The sequence below is a fragment of the Prenolepis imparis genome, unplaced genomic scaffold (genome assembly GCF_030444845.1).
Source record: "Prenolepis imparis isolate NDT839.2.m4 unplaced genomic scaffold, iyPreImpa1.0 SCAF_10, whole genome shotgun sequence".
Taxonomy (NCBI): Eukaryota; Metazoa; Arthropoda; class Insecta; order Hymenoptera; family Formicidae; genus Prenolepis; species Prenolepis imparis.
Window position 1 is genome coordinate 4,196,313 of NW_028141168.1, and position 18,196 is coordinate 4,214,508.

General features: G+C 37.8%; 1 protein-coding gene across 3 annotated transcripts in view; it reads left to right on the top strand.

Annotated features, from left to right (window-relative positions):
- The first annotated feature begins 1,360 nt into the window (after window positions 1–1,360).
- Hel89b (histone acetyltransferase 1) overlaps window positions 1,361–18,196 on the top strand; it is a 31,406-nt gene continuing 14,570 nt past the window's right edge. The window contains exons 1-15 of one of the 3 annotated variants that reach the window (XM_083048830.1): window positions 1,391–1,529; window positions 2,144–2,194; window positions 2,607–2,854; window positions 2,956–3,302; window positions 4,842–5,193; window positions 5,268–5,890; window positions 6,661–7,463; window positions 9,011–9,563; window positions 9,682–9,976; window positions 10,131–10,426; window positions 10,819–11,132; window positions 13,373–14,123; window positions 14,215–14,484; window positions 15,820–16,464; window positions 17,651–18,104. In XM_083048830.1, the coding sequence (XP_082904956.1) occupies window positions 2,184–2,194; window positions 2,607–2,854; window positions 2,956–3,302; window positions 4,842–5,193; window positions 5,268–5,890; window positions 6,661–7,463; window positions 9,011–9,563; window positions 9,682–9,976; window positions 10,131–10,426; window positions 10,819–11,132; window positions 13,373–14,123; window positions 14,215–14,484; window positions 15,820–16,464; window positions 17,651–17,851 (5,709 nt within the window). In that variant the 5' untranslated portion in view covers window positions 1,391–1,529; window positions 2,144–2,183 and the 3' untranslated portion in view covers window positions 17,852–18,104. Of the gene's footprint in view, window positions 1,530–2,143; window positions 2,195–2,606; window positions 2,855–2,955; window positions 3,303–4,841; window positions 5,194–5,267; window positions 5,891–6,660; window positions 7,464–9,010; window positions 9,564–9,681; window positions 9,977–10,130; window positions 10,427–10,818; window positions 11,133–13,372; window positions 14,124–14,214; window positions 14,485–15,819; window positions 16,465–17,650; window positions 18,105–18,196 lie in introns of those variants that run through there. The other 2 variants (XM_083048829.1, XM_083048828.1) reach the window with 2 other exon arrangements.

Sequence of the window (18,196 nt, forward strand, 5' to 3'; positions counted from 1 at the left end):
ATATATTTAATTTTTTATATATTGCCCAAAGTTTAACGTCATAAAATTTTGTCCTCGAATTACGTGGAACGCTACGCGCGAGAGGCAAAATCTCGTGCCTGCCGCCGCACGAGTCCACGAGACGCTCATCGTTGGTGAGACAAAGCCAGAGCGATGGATTGTTGGTCCTTGTCTGACTCATCGGTTTGGTTCTCAACTCGGTTCTTATCCGAGTAGTTCAGATATGAACCATATCACGGATTCGAACCATTTCTACGTTTTTTACCGAGCGTAACGACGTAGTTCATGTCCACTTTGTCAGGGGGCGCATCAGTACACGCGTCCGCTAGATCGCGGTGGCCGCTCTCAGGTTTCTCTCTGCGCATACGTTTCTTTTGCGAATAAAAAGAATCGAGCCCCAGGAGCGCAGACTCATTTCATAAGAGAATTGACCAATCACAGTCCCCTTCATTTCTAGCTCCAGAATAGAAACCAGGAGGTAAGAAATAACAGGAGGGAATGTAAAGCCTTTTAAGTAGGGGGGGGGGGGTAACAACACCAAATGTGATTGGTTGGCCACAGTAATATGGCGTTTTGTATTTTTTTTTATCTTATTTAACCTAACTCAACCAAGTAAGTGAGAAACATGTTTGGCGAATAAATCGGATCTCACATTAATTTTGTTTTAAAAAGATATAAAAGTTATAAAATATTATAAAACAAAATGCCCATGCTACTAAATACATACAGATTCGCTTACAATAGGCTTGTTTTCTATTCCTGAACTGATGCAATAAGTTAGAATGAGACAATAAAGTATATTTTGTCTCACTCTAACTTATTGCACCAGTGTGCACAGTTCAGCCAGTGCAGGAATAGAAAACAAGCCTTATATGGCATAGCACAATATATATATTACTATTGTACATACAATATATATATATATATATATCATATTTATAAATATTATTTATGAATTTTTCCTTTTTTTGTGTGTGCTTTCATCACTATTTCAAATGTCGCGCTTCGATAAGCCACACCAATATGGCGCTTAGTGTTCCCCCCTTACGTCTGCTTGTCTGGCAAGGGGGATATATCCTCCCTCCTGTTATTTCTTACCTCCATGATAGAAACGGAAAATTTTGATTAGTCGAGATTCCACCATTGGTCCAAGTGGACGTAACGCAGAGCGCGAATCATGTTCGCGCATGCGCAGACGCGAGTATCCCTCGCGCGCTTATTGAACGAACATTGTCGGGAGGTGGGGGAGGGAGACGGTGATTAGCTGTACGACAAATGACATGCGCAGCGTCCGCCAATCGGGACGAAACCAGGGGACAAAACTCAGGTTCACCAGCAATATGGCTGTCAGTATAAATTTGATGCTTGTAACATGAGTTTCTCTCCGAGAAATTTGACAAGCGTAAGCATAGTTTCGCGTTACCCGCGACGTGATGTGATTTTAGCATGCTCGGCACGCTGGGAGACGGCAATGCGGGTTGGCTGAAAGCGAAAATCAGGAACGGATTCTCCTACGGAAGCGAGAAGAGGTACCATACCAAGGATGATGATCCCCCGAACTCCCTTCCCCTCCCCCAACCGTCCGTCATTCCTGACGAAACGATCGCACGCGCACTCCTTGTGTCCATATTGCGCTCGCAATGATATTTTTCACCCATGATATCCTCCTAGATCCAACAAGATTCGGCTACGACGAAGAGACGCGATCTCGAGCGCGAGATCCAGATCGTGAACGCGCGCTTCGTCATCTCTCCACCTTGTCCTCCTTCTCAACTTCGTTTCTCCGAATTCTGACTCCCTGTTACTCGATCTTTATCTCATTTTCATCTCATGAGTATTTTTTCGTGTCTTATAATCGAGACTTCTCTTTGGACTTCCGGTCCAGGAAATAACATTTTTTTTTTTATTGATTAACATTTTGTTAATTAATCGCGGATGGAAGCATGCTTGGCATTTTTTGCCCAGCTATAGAGAATAGTCATCATGTAGGCATTTTAGGAATGAACAGTTTAGATATTGAGCTGAGATAATATTGGCGTTGATTAAGTCGATGCATATTACAAGTATCATGTTTATAATGCAAATTTTATGCATGCTAAAAAAAGAAAATAAAAATTGTAATTATTTGTTTCTTTGATTTAAGGTATTTGTGGACAATCTATATTCAGCAATATTAAATCATCATGACATCAAGGTATATTATAATTTTAGTAGATTTCGCTTTGGACACTCATGTTCGCTTCTGCCATAAATGCTATATATAATCACTTCCTTTAATTTTTAATTGTTTATAAGGAAAGATTCAGGTAAACGAGATAAGCGACGCTTATAAATGCTGGCTGCTTCCCAGCAACATACACAAGTGTTAAGAATGCATGAGTGTTTAAGCTAAACTTATCCAATGAATGCTTTGAATAGATGAATATTAATGATTAATGTAAAAGAAGTTTAATATTAATATATTTATCAAAATATATCTGTATAATGTATAATACATTGTAACTATATCTGTATAAATATTTAAAGTCTCATATATAAGCTTCTTACTCTGTCGATAAAATATATTATGCAAATTACATCCTACAACTTCTAATTTATTTTTATAGATTGGATAGATTATTTATACTATTGGAGACTGGAACAAATGCGGTAACTAAAAGAGCAGCTGCGCAACAGCTGGGTGAAGCACAGAGATTACATCCTCATGATCTGCATCATTTATTAGCAAGAGTCTCCATTTTATTAAAATCACCGCAATGGGATACTCGAGTATCGGCGGCTCATGCTGTGCAAGCTATACTTGCTCAAGTTCCACCCTGGGATCCGGAATCTATTAAGAAAGAAGCATCCGCAAGTAATATTAGTTAACACTTTAATTGATCTTTACATTCCTGTTAATCAAGTATCTTTGAAAGATTTAATTATATGATACACAATTGTCTTGAATTTTAACAGACGATTTGGAAGTGACAAAACGAAAGACCCCTACAGTTAGATTGAATTTAAAATCCTTCGACATGGGCAGAGTACTAGCACGTAGTTCACATCTTACCGGATCGGAAGGTAGTGAATATGATTTAACTATATCGGAAGGAGAGCAATTGTTGCTTCCAAATCAGCAAGAACTAGCAAAACTGGGCTTTCATCCACGGCTAATGGGCGTCGACACTGCTGATTTATTTACCGTTGAGGATCTCGCCCCGGTGATGCAGACAACGCAAGTCACCACGGTGCCTGTCGATGAAACTTTGAACCAATCGAGAGGATTGAGCAGAAGAGAAATGAACAGAGCAAAACGAAAAGTACTGTACACTTTTGAGCTCTTATTTATATTGGGTTGTTCGGAAAGTCATTTCGTTTTTTTTGCATGAAAATGAAAGATGAAAAAAACGAAATGACTTTCCGAACAACCCAATATAATCAGCATTTCCTTTGAGTTACTGATTAAGTTATACACGCGAAGACTTTTTGGACAAATTGCTTCATTCGTAAATCCACTCGTCAAAAAAATTATCGCAACACGTAATTAATATCAAAATTTAGCATAAATTCAAATAAGCGTATCTCCGCGAAAAATTGTCGTATTTCAAAAAATTTTTTTTTGTTTTAAAGGGTAAAGTCTCTACTTTAAGGAACTTTCGTTCGATTTTGATTTTATTCTCTCCCCTTTTCTCCATCCCTTTAAAAGGAGGGACGTGTTTTTTTTTTCAAAAAATTGCATTGTTTGACGAACTCTACGGAGTGTACTAAATTTTTTTCGCAAATATCATCATAACTATCGTAAAATATGGACTTTTCTCTACAAATTTAAAAAAAAATTGAATACCGTACGATTTTTTTTCGCGAAGTTACAGCATATCAAAGTTACCTATGCATTTTTGCCTATATATTTAATTACCGCCAACATTAGCATTACCCGATGGGCACTACGGGGAGGTTGCTGGTCGGATTTTGCCCATCGTGCGTGCGTGCGTGTGTGTGTGTGTGTGTGTGTGTGTGTGTGTGTGTGTGTGTGTGTGTGTGTGTGTGTGTGTGTGTGTGTTGGGGCAGGGATATGTGTTCGTATATAAAATTGTATATTTCTGCCTCGTCTTCGGATGACCTCTTGCAGGTGCTCACGCATATTAATGCAGGCTCTAATTGTGGCTTGCAGAATTTCGAACCATATTCGATGTAAGGCTGCTTCCAATTGCTGGAAATTGGTTGGTAGTCTTTCAAAATCATGCAGCCATCTTCCCATAAAAGGTCATCCGAAGACGAGGCAGAAATACACTATTTTAAATACGAACATATATCCCTGCCCCAACACACACACACACACACACACACACACACACGCACGCACGCACGATGGGCAAAATCCGACCAGCAACTTCCCCGTAGTGCTCATCGGATAATGCTAATGTTGGCGGTAATTGAATACATAGGCAAAAATGCATAGGTAACTTTGATATGCTGTAACTTCGCGAAAAAAAATCGTACGGTATTCAATTTTTTTTTAAATTTGTAGAGAAAAGTCCATATTTTACGATAGTTATGATGATATTTGCGAAAAAAATTTAGTACACTCCGTAGAATTCGTCAAACTATGCAATTTTTTGAAAAAAAAACATCCTCCCTTTTAGGGATGGAGAAAGGGGGAGAGAATAAAATCAAAATCGAACGAAAGTTCCTTAAAGTAGAGACTTTACCCTTTAAAAAAAATTTTTGAAATACGATAGTTTTTTGCGGAGATACGCTTATTTGAATTTATGCTAAATTTTGATATTAATTACGTGTTGCGATAATTTTTTTGACGAGTATATTATAATGGAAATATTATAATTGTTTATACCTTGCAGGCGCGTCAGTCGGTGTCGAAGCAGCGATCACGCGAACCAGATGATCATCGCGCTAACGATGACCATTCGAATTCAATGAATGTTCAATCGCCAGTGAATAATACTGAACCTCCGATGAAAAAAACAATATTAGAGGATATGATCTCATCAGATGCTGGATCGAAGTACAGCGTATCTAGCGAGCTAGTAAGCGGAGTGCCGGATGGGACTGGATGCTGGCCAGACTCGGTGGTAGATTGGCCTTTAGAACCTTTTGCAGAAAGTCTTTGCCAGGATCTGTTCAGTCAAAAATGGGAAGTGCGTCATGGGGCGGCGACAGCTTTACGAGAACTCATAAGACTACATGGAAAGGGTGCGTTAAAGCTTTATCGATGTCTTTGTATTTTTCTTTTTCGAACAATAACTGAAAATTTGTTAAATATACAGGAGCGGGTAAATCAAGAGCTCAGACCATAGAAGAGATGCAGAAGAGCCATTACGAATGGATAACCGACGCCGCTTTACGATTATTATGCGTATTAGGACTCGATCGATTTGGAGACTTTGTTTCCGATCAGGTTGTCGCACCAGTGCGGGAAACGTGCGCTCAAGCGTTGGGATCACTCTTCTTATTAATGCCCGGCGGTCAGGATGCAAAGGATAAGGATGGAGTTTTTCACGGAATACTCTCCATAGTGCTGAAACTCCTGGGACACGACGAATGGGAAGCCAGACACGGCGCGCTTCTCGCGCTCAAGTATTTACTTGCCGTGCGGGACGATTTATTGGACGAGATACTGCCGACGGTATTCCCTGCTATTATACAAGGACTTTCCGATCCTGTGGACGACGTGGGCGCGGCCGCAGCGAGCGCGCTTATACCAGTAGCATATGCCCTGCCGCGATTGTTGAAAGAAGCGGAATTGGAAGCGATCGTGACGCGTCTGTGGCAATTATTAAAGGAACAGGATGACTTGGCCGCAGCTTGTAACAGTTTTATGGGTCTTCTGGCCGCGATACTGTCGTTACCGGCGGCGCACGCTTGCTTAACACCACAACCGTTGTCGCAGGTAATGTTACCGATACCAATCAGGAATCAAGTTCGATATAATAGTAATCCGAATATAATGCAATTGAGAGCAAATAACTGCGGAGAACAATGAAATCATATTTTCATGTTTTCTTGAAATTATATTTATATTTCTTTTATGTATTTTCTCCTATTCTTCTTAGAAATGTAAAATAACTGCGGAGAACTATGAAATCATGTTTTCATATGAATTGCTTCCTAAAAATATACATGCATGTATATTTCTCTTGTGTGTTTTCTCCTGCTCTTCTTGAAAATGTAAAATAGCAAAATTATATTCAAGATGCCTATCTCTAACATTTTTCCGACTTGTGAGATAACGTGTTCTCCAAAATTCAGGCTAGTGTCCAAAGATGATGTAAGAAAGAACCAAAATGTAAAATAATTAGAGAAAAAGAACAAATTCATTGCGCCTAATATCTGCGACTAGCTCTTATTAGTTCTTTTCATACCTGATTTTGTATGTATTAGAGCTTTTCAACTTATCATTAATAACTTATTATAGAGAGTTTGAAACCAAATGCAAACAAATTCGAATCCACTTGTAAGATATTTACTAAGATAATCCCTTAATTAAGTATCAGGTTGTTCCTCCCTGATGAAATGAGGCTGAAATGTTCACGAAACATTGGAATCAAACAAAAAATCTACGCGGTTCAAATCCGAAAATCAATTCTGATATACTTAATCCCATTTATTCATAATTTCGAAGAATATCGATATTAATCAAATTGAACAATGTCTATTTAGGTATTACCACGCTTATGGTCGTTTCTCAGCCACTCTAGTTCGAGCGTGCGTAAAGCCACGCTGCGCACGCTGCAGACTCTGACCGCGGACGACGGCGATCGCAGCGAGGATAAGAAAGAACGATGGGGCGAAGGCGGTGGGATAGTCTTGCAGGAAGCCTTACGACATGTGTTTCAATGCGCGCTGATCGAGCACATCACTGTGATTCAAGACGTGGCCGAGCGTGTCTGGGAGAATCTAGTCGTACAGAGTGATCTCGCGTTATTGCTACACGCGGCTTGTCCGTATGTCAGCACATGGCTCTGCCTGGCTATGCAGTCGGAACACGCGCCATTCAATCTGAATCAATTGATAATTGTCACCAGTAGCGTCGCTAAGGGCGGCGCGAAGAATAATCAAACTGTTACGGGCAATTATTGCGATGGGCAATCGACACCGGACACCGGCAGCAATTGCGGCGGAAACGCGAGCGCGACTGCGACCGCAAAAACACTGTCCGAGCTGAAGATGTACATCGGCGGTATCGAGACGGTCGCGCTCAACGTACGAAAGGCCAACGTGGTGCAGGCACGTTGCAGAGCGTCTCGTATGTTGGGACTGTTGTCGCACTATATCGTGCAGCCCGCGCCAGGTGCCATTTATCTAGATACAGACGAGTCCAACCCGGCGATCTGCTACGCCAGGGTATTGCTGGTACACCTTAACTCGCGATCGGCATTACAACGCACAGTCGTGGGACTCACGATGTCTCATTGGGCGACCATGGCTCCTGTTAGGCCGCCCGGGGTACCGGACATACTCAGGTACATAGGAATATACGATTTTTGTAAAAAGACAAATTTTTTTTTTATTGCTTTAAGGTTCCTGGAGCCTTGCGGCCATGTTAAATTGTGACGTCAGAGGCGAGAAAGCACACGCTGAAAATTCTTATTGTTAGATGCCATTTTTAAATAAACAGATATTTTGATGAAACGCTACTTCAGATGGCTTTAGTACACTTTTAAAATACCTCGAAAACTATTATTTAAAATATTATTCCTTTGATAGTTAATCAACAACCATAAAATGATCGTGATATCAGACTTTGTCATGTGGAATGACTAGACGGTTTGGGCCTCATATTACAGTCATTTTATAGCTGTTGATTGATTGATTAGAAAAGGAAAAGGGGATAGTTTTCGAAGTATTTTAAGAATGTGTTAAAGCCATCTGAAGTACTGTTTCATCGAAATATCTTTTTATATTGAAATGGCGTTTAAGAATTTTTAGCGTGTATTTTCTCGCCTCTGACGTTACAATTACAATATGGTTGACGAGAAGCCAGGAGCCTTAATATTTATACTATAATATTTATTAATATTTTATAGAGTGTATCTACTAAAAAAGTGTTGAAACTACTTTTAATTTTACGAAAACTACGCATTTTCGAAAAAAAATGTTTTAGACAAAAGTTGTAGACTTTGAAAAAGTCTATTTATTGGGTTCAATTTGACGCCGTCAAGATCAGGACAAAATCATTTTGAATTTTTTAAATGGAATTACCTTGTTTTTTTTTGTTTTTTTTTGTCTTTTTTTTGTCTTTTTTTTACATAAATTGATTTCTCGTAATATTCGGCACAAAAAAATATAAGGATAGGATGGCCAAAAAGTGAATAGTTACGAGATATTTTATACTCTGACATAATCTTACATAAACTATGAAATATCTCGTAAAATATTCATTTTTCAATGCTCTTACCTCAATATTTTTTATGCCAAATAATATGAAGAGTCAATAATGCAGAAGTATAACCACCTTTACGAGGATATGGATATCGTCTTCTAATCAAAGTTGGCAGGCTGAGATGGTTGGGACATATTAATAGAATGAAGGACAATAATCCATGTCAGAAAATCTTCGAAAATAACATCGACAGCAAAAGAGTAAAGAGCAGACTCAGATATCGTTGGTGTTGCGCGGTGAGGAGCGACTGATCGATTAGGAATACGTGGTTGGAGAACAAGATCTAGGGATAGAGATGAATGGAGGTTGCTTCTCGATGAGGCCAGAGTTCTCTTTAGGACTGTAGTGCCGTAGAAGAAGAAAAATAGGAGTCAATTTATGTAAAAAAGAAATTATAGGGTGATTCCATTAAAAAAATTCAAGATCAGAACAAACCTTGTCTTGATCTTGACAGCGTCATCCAAGATCAAACTAATAAAAAAAGCCCAATAAACAGACCTTTTTAAACCCTACAACTTTGTTTTGAAACTTTTTTTTTTTTAATGCGTAGTTTTCGTAAAATTAATGAGTTTCAACACTTCTTGCGCATCCTGCATATTAATAACAAGAGACCTTTCTCTTTAAAAGTGACCGATTGTTGGCCTGTTTAAACGAATGCATGTACTACGACGAAATTGCGGCTTCCTTCACTCGATTACTGCACGAAAGTCACGATTACATCGCGACTCTGAAGCATTACAAGCTACCGGTGCCGGTCGACATGAATTCGTCCGGCGTGATGACTCTGGAACAGATCGCGACACTTACCGGGAAAACCATTCCGGCTCTCTGCACCGCAGGAGCAGGCGGAACTGGAAACATCAGCAGCTGTGCGATACCTAAATTGAAGCCTAAATTGATAGAGAGTTTAGAGGAGAGAAGACGAGCGTTGGACGTCGGAGCGGCTGCAACGGCGGCGCAACAGCAGTCATTGCACATTATGTCGATGGCCGCGCTCGCTGGCGCCGCCACGATGTTGCATTGCCTTCCCCAGCCGCCGCAGCCGCTCAATCCGTTGGTGAAACCGCTGATGGAGGCTATAAAGCGGGAGGAAAATGAAGAATTGCAGAAACTGGCTGCGAAACATCTGTCTCATCTAGTCGATCTTTGTGTCGACAGAAAACCTTCTCCGAACGCAAAGGTTTGCATATGAAACAGTACCCTAATGTTCAACAAGTATTATTGGAAATAAAAACAAACGTAATACGAAATATTCGTATTAATTCTTTTATAATATGTGTTGCTGTATTTATTTCCAGATTTCTACCAATCTATGTACATTCCTGTGTTCCGACGTCGAATTCACACCACGAATATATTCCGCCGGCGACAGCGATATCTTCGATGGAATACTCACTTTGAATATCAGGCAGAAGCACGCCGAGAGGATAGCATATAATCGTGGCGCGGGCAGTGGACTCGGCGGTGGTCGAGGTCCTGGTAGACCACCGACGACCGAGATTCCTCTGGAAGAATTGCTCGCTTGCGAGGAGCCGGAAGCCAAAGCCGCCAGAACGCGTCGTCGTGGAGCTACTGTAGCATTAACAGCCATAGGTATATACAAAATAAATAAAATAATGATTGTTTCGATAAACATCAACCAAGTCTCCCAATTCTTTCCAATCTCTACAAAGAAAGATATCCATATTAAATCTCAATTGATATGTAATTAATATTCATTGAACGATTCGTATTTTATCCATTGAAGCTACTCTCTTCGGGGCTCGATTACCCGAGCGTCTGCCTCAGTTATGGGATCTGATTTTACCGGACGTGCTAAGAGACACGAACAAGCAGGATAATGTGCAAGAAGAGGATGGGAATCAATTGATCTTTAGTTTACAAGTTTTGGAGATCATGGTACCGAGTTTGGATAAATCTCTCTTACCACCCGCGCTGGAGTGTCTGCCGCGTTTGTGCAAATTATTGGCTCATCCGTACAAAGCCGTCAGGCATATGGCTTCGCGTTGTATAGCTACATTAGCTACTCTAAATGCGGAGAAGGTAATATTTAAGAGATTATATACCTTTGTCGCGCCAAAAGTGGCCTATTTCTGGGAATTCCCATTTTTGCGCGACAAAAATATGCAACTTCTTAATATTAAGGCTCCTGACTTCTCGCCGACCATGTTGGAATTGTGACGTCAGAGGCGAGAAAACACACGCTAAAAATTCTTAGATGCCATTTCGAAATAATGGCGGAGGACCCAGGAGTCTTAATATTAAGCTACGGTTAGATAAGGGGAGCACGCTTTTAACGCTATGAGCGTGCTCTGTCCTTGTTCAATTTTCAGTAAGCAACAGAGATAGAATTTAACGCTGTCAGCGCTAATAGCGTCTCGAATGCGCCTTTCATCAGACACACAGAATAAAAATGACATTTTTTTTTCTTTTAGACAATGGTACACATAATACGAAGCGTCATACCGCTTCTGGAAACGACCGGCGGTGAAAAGAAAGGTCCCTCGGGGATAGTGGCACCGAATAAAGTCGATTCCGTACGTCAGGGAGCCGCGGAAGCTCTAACCTGCGTCGTAGAGAGCTTAGGCGTACAAGTGATACCTTATGCTGTACTATTCATGGTACCTTTACTCGGACGTATGAGCGATCAAAATCAAGCTGTAAGATTGGTTTGCAGCGCGACATTCGCTACCCTCGTGCAGCTGTTACCCCTCGATCCCGGCGCAATCGCAGATCCACCAGATTTGGTGTAAGTTATAAATATACGTTTAACAGAGGAACCTCGCAAATCCGAAAATTCTAATCTTTTAATGAAACTTTACACACATGTAGGGAAGATAAATAGATGAATTTAAAGATTTTTAATTGTAGCTCAAAAACGATTCTAAGGGATGGAACAATTTTTTATATTACATTTTATATCCAATTTTAATCGACCACCTCCAACAACTTTTTTATTTTTGATTGTACAACTGTTTCAGACAAAAATTGTTTGATTTGAAGGGGGACAGAAAATATTGCTATTAACTTTTTTCTGAAGGGCGTTTTTTTAAGGTCATTTGAAAGTCATTTATGTTTTTTTAAATGGAACTACTACAATTTTTTTATACAAATCGATTTGTTGCAATTTTTTTCTCGCAAAAGTTATAAGAATAAGATGGCCAAAAAATGAACAGTTTACGCAATATTTTATATCTAAATTTGACTCTAAAGGTGCATAAACTATGAAATATTTAATATAATATTTATTAATAATCATCACGTATAATATTTATTTTTAGACGATCCTATCTCAATACTTTTATGAAAGGAATTGATTGGTGTAAAGAAAACACATAGTTGTTTGTAAGAAAAAATATATAGTTACTCTAGTTGTAAATTACATACTTTATGCATAAAAGTATTGAGATAAGATCATTTAAAAATGAATATTACGAAATATTTCATAGTTTATGTACCTTTAGTGTCAAATTTACGTATAAAATATCTCGCAAACTTAATTTTTTAGTCATCTTACTCTTTATAACATAACTCTTTATGCAGAAAATTGCGAAGAATTGATTTATATAAAAAATTTATAATCCATTTAAAGAAACATAAATGACCTTGAGAAACACTTTACAGAAAAAAGTCAATAGCGCCATCTTCTATCTCTCTTCAAATCAAACAACTTTTGTTTGAAACATTTTGTTGTACAATCAAAAATGAAAAGATTTTTGGGAGTAGTCGATTAAAATTGGACACCCTGTATAGAGCGATTTTTTGTTTTTCTCGATATATCTCAAAAAGATATTTGAGATACCAAAAAATGTTTTTTATACAAAAGTTTAATGTAAAAATATCTCTATTAAAAAACATTAATAATATTTTTAAAAAATAATTTTTGAAAAAACAATTTTATTTTTGAGAAATATTTTTTCAAAATTTATCAATGTAGTAAAGGTATTTTTTATCATGAAAATATTTTGTACAATACATATATCTCTATAAGTAGAAGAAGAATACTTTTCGAGAAAAACAAAAAGTCATTCTACATATAAGAGGGATAGTTTCACCCCTTAGAATTAGTTTTTAGTTTTTGAGTCACAATTAAAAATTTCTAAGTTTATCTGTTTATCCTCTCTATGTGTGTAAAGTTTCAGAGAATATTCAGGTTCGCGAGATTTTCTTATAAGATTGCACATAAAAAAGATATCAGGTACATTTGGTATACGTGAGGAAATTCTTAGATCTCTTTAGTTTTTAAAAATTGCAATAACAATCGATTCCAAACAATATTTCAGTCCAATAATTATTAAATTGAAACTTAAATTATTAAGCTATACAAGCTATACAAAATTAATTGCCTTGTTCACTAATTGTTCACTAATTGTGTATCAAAAATATAACTGAGGATAAGGCTCCTGGCTCCTGGCTCCTCACCGATCATATTGGAATTGTGACGTCAAAGGCGAGAAAACATACGCTAAAAATTCTTAGATGCCATTTCGAAATAAAAAGATATTTCGAAGAAACAGCACTTCAGATGGCTTTAGCACATTCTTAAAATATCTCGAAATCTTTTTCCCTTTATAATCAATCAACAGCTGTAAAATGACTGTAATATAAGGCCCAGTCCGTCTAGTCTTTGCACATGCGCAGTTATTCCACATGACAAAGTCTGATATTACGATCATTTTACTGTTGTTGATTGACTGTCAAGAGAAAGGAATAATTTTCGAGGTATTTTAAAAGTGTACTAAAACCATCTGAAGTAGTGTTTCGAAATATCTTTTCATTTAAAAATGGCATCTAAGAATTTTTAGCGTGTGCTTTCTCGCCTCTGACGTCACAATCTAACATGGCCGTGATGAGGACCTAGAAACCTTAAATTATTAACACAATTAGTATAAAATTAATTGTCTTAGTCTAATTGCGTCTATCATCAAAAGTATAATCGAGCATGAAAGTAAAATGAACGATCCTCAATCTTAAAATCTTGCGTTACAGGCAAGAGAAGGCGCAGGAACGAAAGTTCTTGGACCAGCTTCTGAACCCACGTAGTATTCCCAATACGGAGCTGCCGATTCCGGTAGCCGCGGAGCTGCGTTCTTATCAGCATCAGGGTTTGAATTGGCTAAACTTCCTGAATCGCTACCATCTTCATGGGGTTCTGTGCGACGACATGGGTCTCGGGAAAACGTTACAAACACTTTGCATACTGGCGCTGGACCATCACCGTTATCCCCAAGCTCCGACCAGTCTCGTGGTCTGTCCGCCGACTCTTACGGGTCACTGGGTATACGAAGCCGAGAAGTTCTTCGAGATGCGAGATCTCTCGGTTTTGCAATACGCCGGGACACCACAGGAACGGGAGAAGCTACGTCCCCGAGTGCCGCATCACAGACTCGTCGTCGCGAGTTACGACATCGTACGAAAGGACATTGAGTTCTTCGAGGCGCATCAGTGGAATTACTGTGTGCTCGATGAGGGTCACGTGATAAAAAATGGCAAGACGAAGAGCGCTAAAGCTGTGAAGCGACTGCATGCCGATCATAGACTGATATTGTCCGGCACACCAGTGCAGAATGACGTACTGGAGTTGTGGTCCCTATTTGACTTTCTGATGCCAGGTTTTCTCGGCAGCGAGAAACAATTTGCCGCCAGATATTCCCGTCCCATTTTGGCCTGCAGAGAACCAAAGGCAGGTCCGAAGGAACAGGAAGCTGGCGCTTTAGCCATGGAGGCTCTTCATCGACAGGTTGGTTTACAGTTTTCGTTATTGTGGTTTTCATAAGTGACTTCATAAGTTTTGAATCAGATTATAAGAGACAGGAATTGATGTTGTACAGGTACTGCCGTTCTTGCTGAGACGAAACAAGGAAGACGTACTACAAGATTTGCCTCCCAAAATCACGCAGGATTATTACTGCGATTTGTCGCCTTTGCAACGTATACTTTACGAGGATTTCCGTACTCGCCATTCGGCTACTCTTGCTTCCGGCTCTTCGTCTTCAAGCGATCCCCAAAGCGGCCACGTATTCGAGGCGCTACGATACTTACGTAATGTCTGCAATCATCCTAAGCTGGTGCTAAGTCAACGACATCCACTTTATCAAACGGTACATACATACATATATATATATATATATATATATATATATATAAAATTTTAAATATTTTTTAAAAAATATTTAGAAAGAAATGTGTTAAGAGAAAGAAAAGTACTTGAGGAAAAAAGACATTTAATCTCTCTTGTTTCAAGGTGTTAAAGTTTTCAAATTTTACACAGTTTCTTTAGTTCTTCATATATTTAATAATGTTATTTAATAAGATTTTTATATTAAGATTAATTCTTTTATTTAAATTTTTATTTAAAGGATATTTTATGGATTATAGAGTTCAAGGGAAATATTTAGGTATTTGTATTTAAAACAATTTTTTTTATTTTATTAATATTAAGAATATGAAAATTAGGTTTAATATTTATCGTCATTCAATTAGATGGAAAAAAGGAGAAAAATTTTAAACAAAAGTTAATAATATATTTATAATTATATTAATAAATTTTATCTTTTTCATCTATAAATTTAATATTATTTTATTTTATAGTTGAATTATATAAGATTGATTCCAACATTTATTATAATTATTTATTGAGGGATAATTTTGAACGGTTGCTTCTTATTAGTCATTAAGGTATACAATATTTATTTCTTTACCTTTGTTAGTTTATATTATGAAATTATTATACTTCAAGGGGGGGGGGGGTATTTGATTAAAATTTTTTAAGATTATTTATAAAAGTAAATTTTAATTTTGGAATTTAAAATTATATTTAATTTTATTTCTAGCTTTTTATAAAAAATATCGTTATACATGTTTCATGTATATTATACATATACATGTATCATGTATATCAAACGTAGCGTTTAGTTTAAGACTTCTGGGTCCTTGCTACGGCCATGTTAGATTGTGATGTCAGAGGCGAGAAAGCACACGCTGAAAATTCTTAGATGCTATTTTTAAATGAAAAGATATTTCGATGAAACACCGTTTCAGATAGGTTTAGCACACCTTTAAAATGCCTCGAAAAATATTCTTTTTCCTTAACAATCAATCAACAACCGTAAAACGATCGTTATATCAGACTTTGTCATGCGGAATAACTGCGCATGTGCAAAGACTAGACGGACTGGGCCTCATATTACAGTCATTTTACAGCTGTTGATTGATTATAAAGGGAAAAGGATAGTTTTCGAGGTATTTTAAGAGTGTGCTAAAGCCATCTGAAGTATTGTTTCATTGAAATAGCTTTTTATTTCGAAATGGCATCTAAGAATTTTTAGCGTGTTTTCTCACCTCTGACGTCACAATTCCAACATGGTCGGCGCGAAGCCAGGAGCTTTAATGTAATTTTTTTATAGCTATATTAAATTATTTTGTAATATTTTTAGGTGTGCGATACATTGAAGCAACAACAAAGCAGCTTGGCGGAAATCGAACATGGCGCCAAATTACCCGCATTGAAGCAACTGTTATTGGATTGTGGTATCGGACAACAGCAGCAGCAACAGCAGCAGACTCGCTCGAATTCCTCGGTCACCGCGAATCTCGCCGCGGAAAATGCTCAAGAACAGCAATTGGTCAGCCAACATCGCGCTCTGATCTTCTGCCAGTTGAAGGCGATGCTCGACATTGTGGAGAAGGATTTATTACGCATCCATCTGCCGACGGTGACGTATCTTCGTCTCGACGGTAGCGTACCGGCGGCGCAAAGGCACTCGGTCGTGGCGCGCTTTAACGCCGATCCATCGATAGATGTTCTCTTGCTGACCACCCAGGTCGGCGGTCTTGGATTGAACTTAACAGGAGCAGACACCGTCATCTTTGTGGAACACGATTGGAATCCGATGAAGGATCTCCAAGCGATGGACCGTGCGCATCGTATAGGTCAGAAGAAGGTGGTCAATGTGTATCGCTTGATCACCAGATCGACAGTGGAAGAGAAGATCATGGGATTGCAGAAGTTCAAGCTTCTCACCGCGAATACGATAATATCGACGGAGAACGCTTCTCTCGAGACCATGGCTACAGATCAGGTGAGTAAACGCGATGAGTCCCGCTCAATCCAAAAAGAACCTCATCGCACTAATCCTAATATGATATTGGATCCTGGTAAAATCAGTTGGTTTTCTCATATGTTATAGGGTCCAATTTTAATCGACCATCCTTTTTTTTTAAATATTTTTTAAAATATATAAATTGAAAAAATTTTTTTATTTTTGAATGTACAACAAAAGTTGTTTGATTTGAAAGGGGACAGAAGATGGCGCTACTGACTTTTTCTGAAGAGCACTTTTCAAAGTCATTTGAAGGTCATTTATGTTTTTTTTAAATGAAACTACAATTTTTTTATATAAATTGATTCCTTGCAATTTTTGGCATAAAGTAGAAGGGTAAGATAAAAATGAATAGTTTACGATATATATATATATATATATATATATATATATATATATATATTTGAAATAAAGTGCATAAAAACTATAAAATATCTCGTAAAATATTTATTTTTTAACGATTTTACCACAATACTTTCATGCATAAAATAATGAAAGGAATTTACTGGTGCAAAGAAAATACGTAATTGTATGTAAGAAAAAGTATGTAGCTATTAATTGCAAATTACATAATTTTTCTTATAAACAACTATGTGTCTTCTTTACACCAACTGATTCCTTTCATTATTTTATGCATGAAAGTATTGTGATAAGATCGTCGAAACATGAATATTTTATGAGATATTTTATAGTTTGTGTCATTAGTGTTCAATTTAAATATAAAATATCTCGTAAACTATTCATTTTTTGGCCATCTTATTATTATAATTTGTTATATAAAAAAATTATAATAGGTCTCATTAAAAAAAATGATCTTTAAATGACCTTGAAAAACGTCCTTCAGAAAAGTCAGTTTGTGTCATCTTCTGTCCCCCTTCAAATCAAACAACTTTTGTTTGAAACATGTTGTCAAAGCTAAATAATGGACAGTTTACTGTGTGTGACTTACAGTCAAACACGAACAATTTTGCGAGTATCGTTTGATTGTAGATCTCTCAATGACTGTCCATTATTTAGCTTTGAACCTATTACATCTTTTGTTCAGCACGTCGTAAGCTATAACGTATGAGAAAACTAGCTGATTTCACCGAGATTCAAATTTATAGAATTAGGGCAGGATTCTTTGTTCGAAGAAAAGACGATTATAATAATCGATCGTAATCAGTTGTTAGATTTATTCTCGTTGGATAACGGCAAAGAGAAGAGAACGAATCATCAAGAGGACGCTTTGTCAAAACTTCCTGGTCTACCGGGAATAAGCCGTTCCGTGTTGGATATCCTACCTGAACTCTGGGAGCAGCAACAATACGACGACGAATACGATCTCGACTCATTTTTATCAACTCTGAAGGCTGATAGCCAGTAAGCTTGTACCTCGATAAATCATTGAACGTAGATTATAACTCGGTAAGTTCTCTTCAAGTACCTCCATCTAGAAGTTGCCACACACAATATCGAGACATATTGTAGAAATTAGATCCTACTGCAAATTCTCTCGCTTAGGCGCAATCCGGAAGCTGTAGCGTATCTCAGTGGCCAAAAACGACCACTGAAATAATGTATGTATTTAAAAAATAATTTAGACGTCTGACTCTAAGGATTAATTATCATAGTTAATCCTTAATCTAATCCCGTCGCGTTACTGCATAAATGTTAACAATAAGGAAAATGACATACATCGTACCTAAACTCACAATCAGATAGCCGGTAT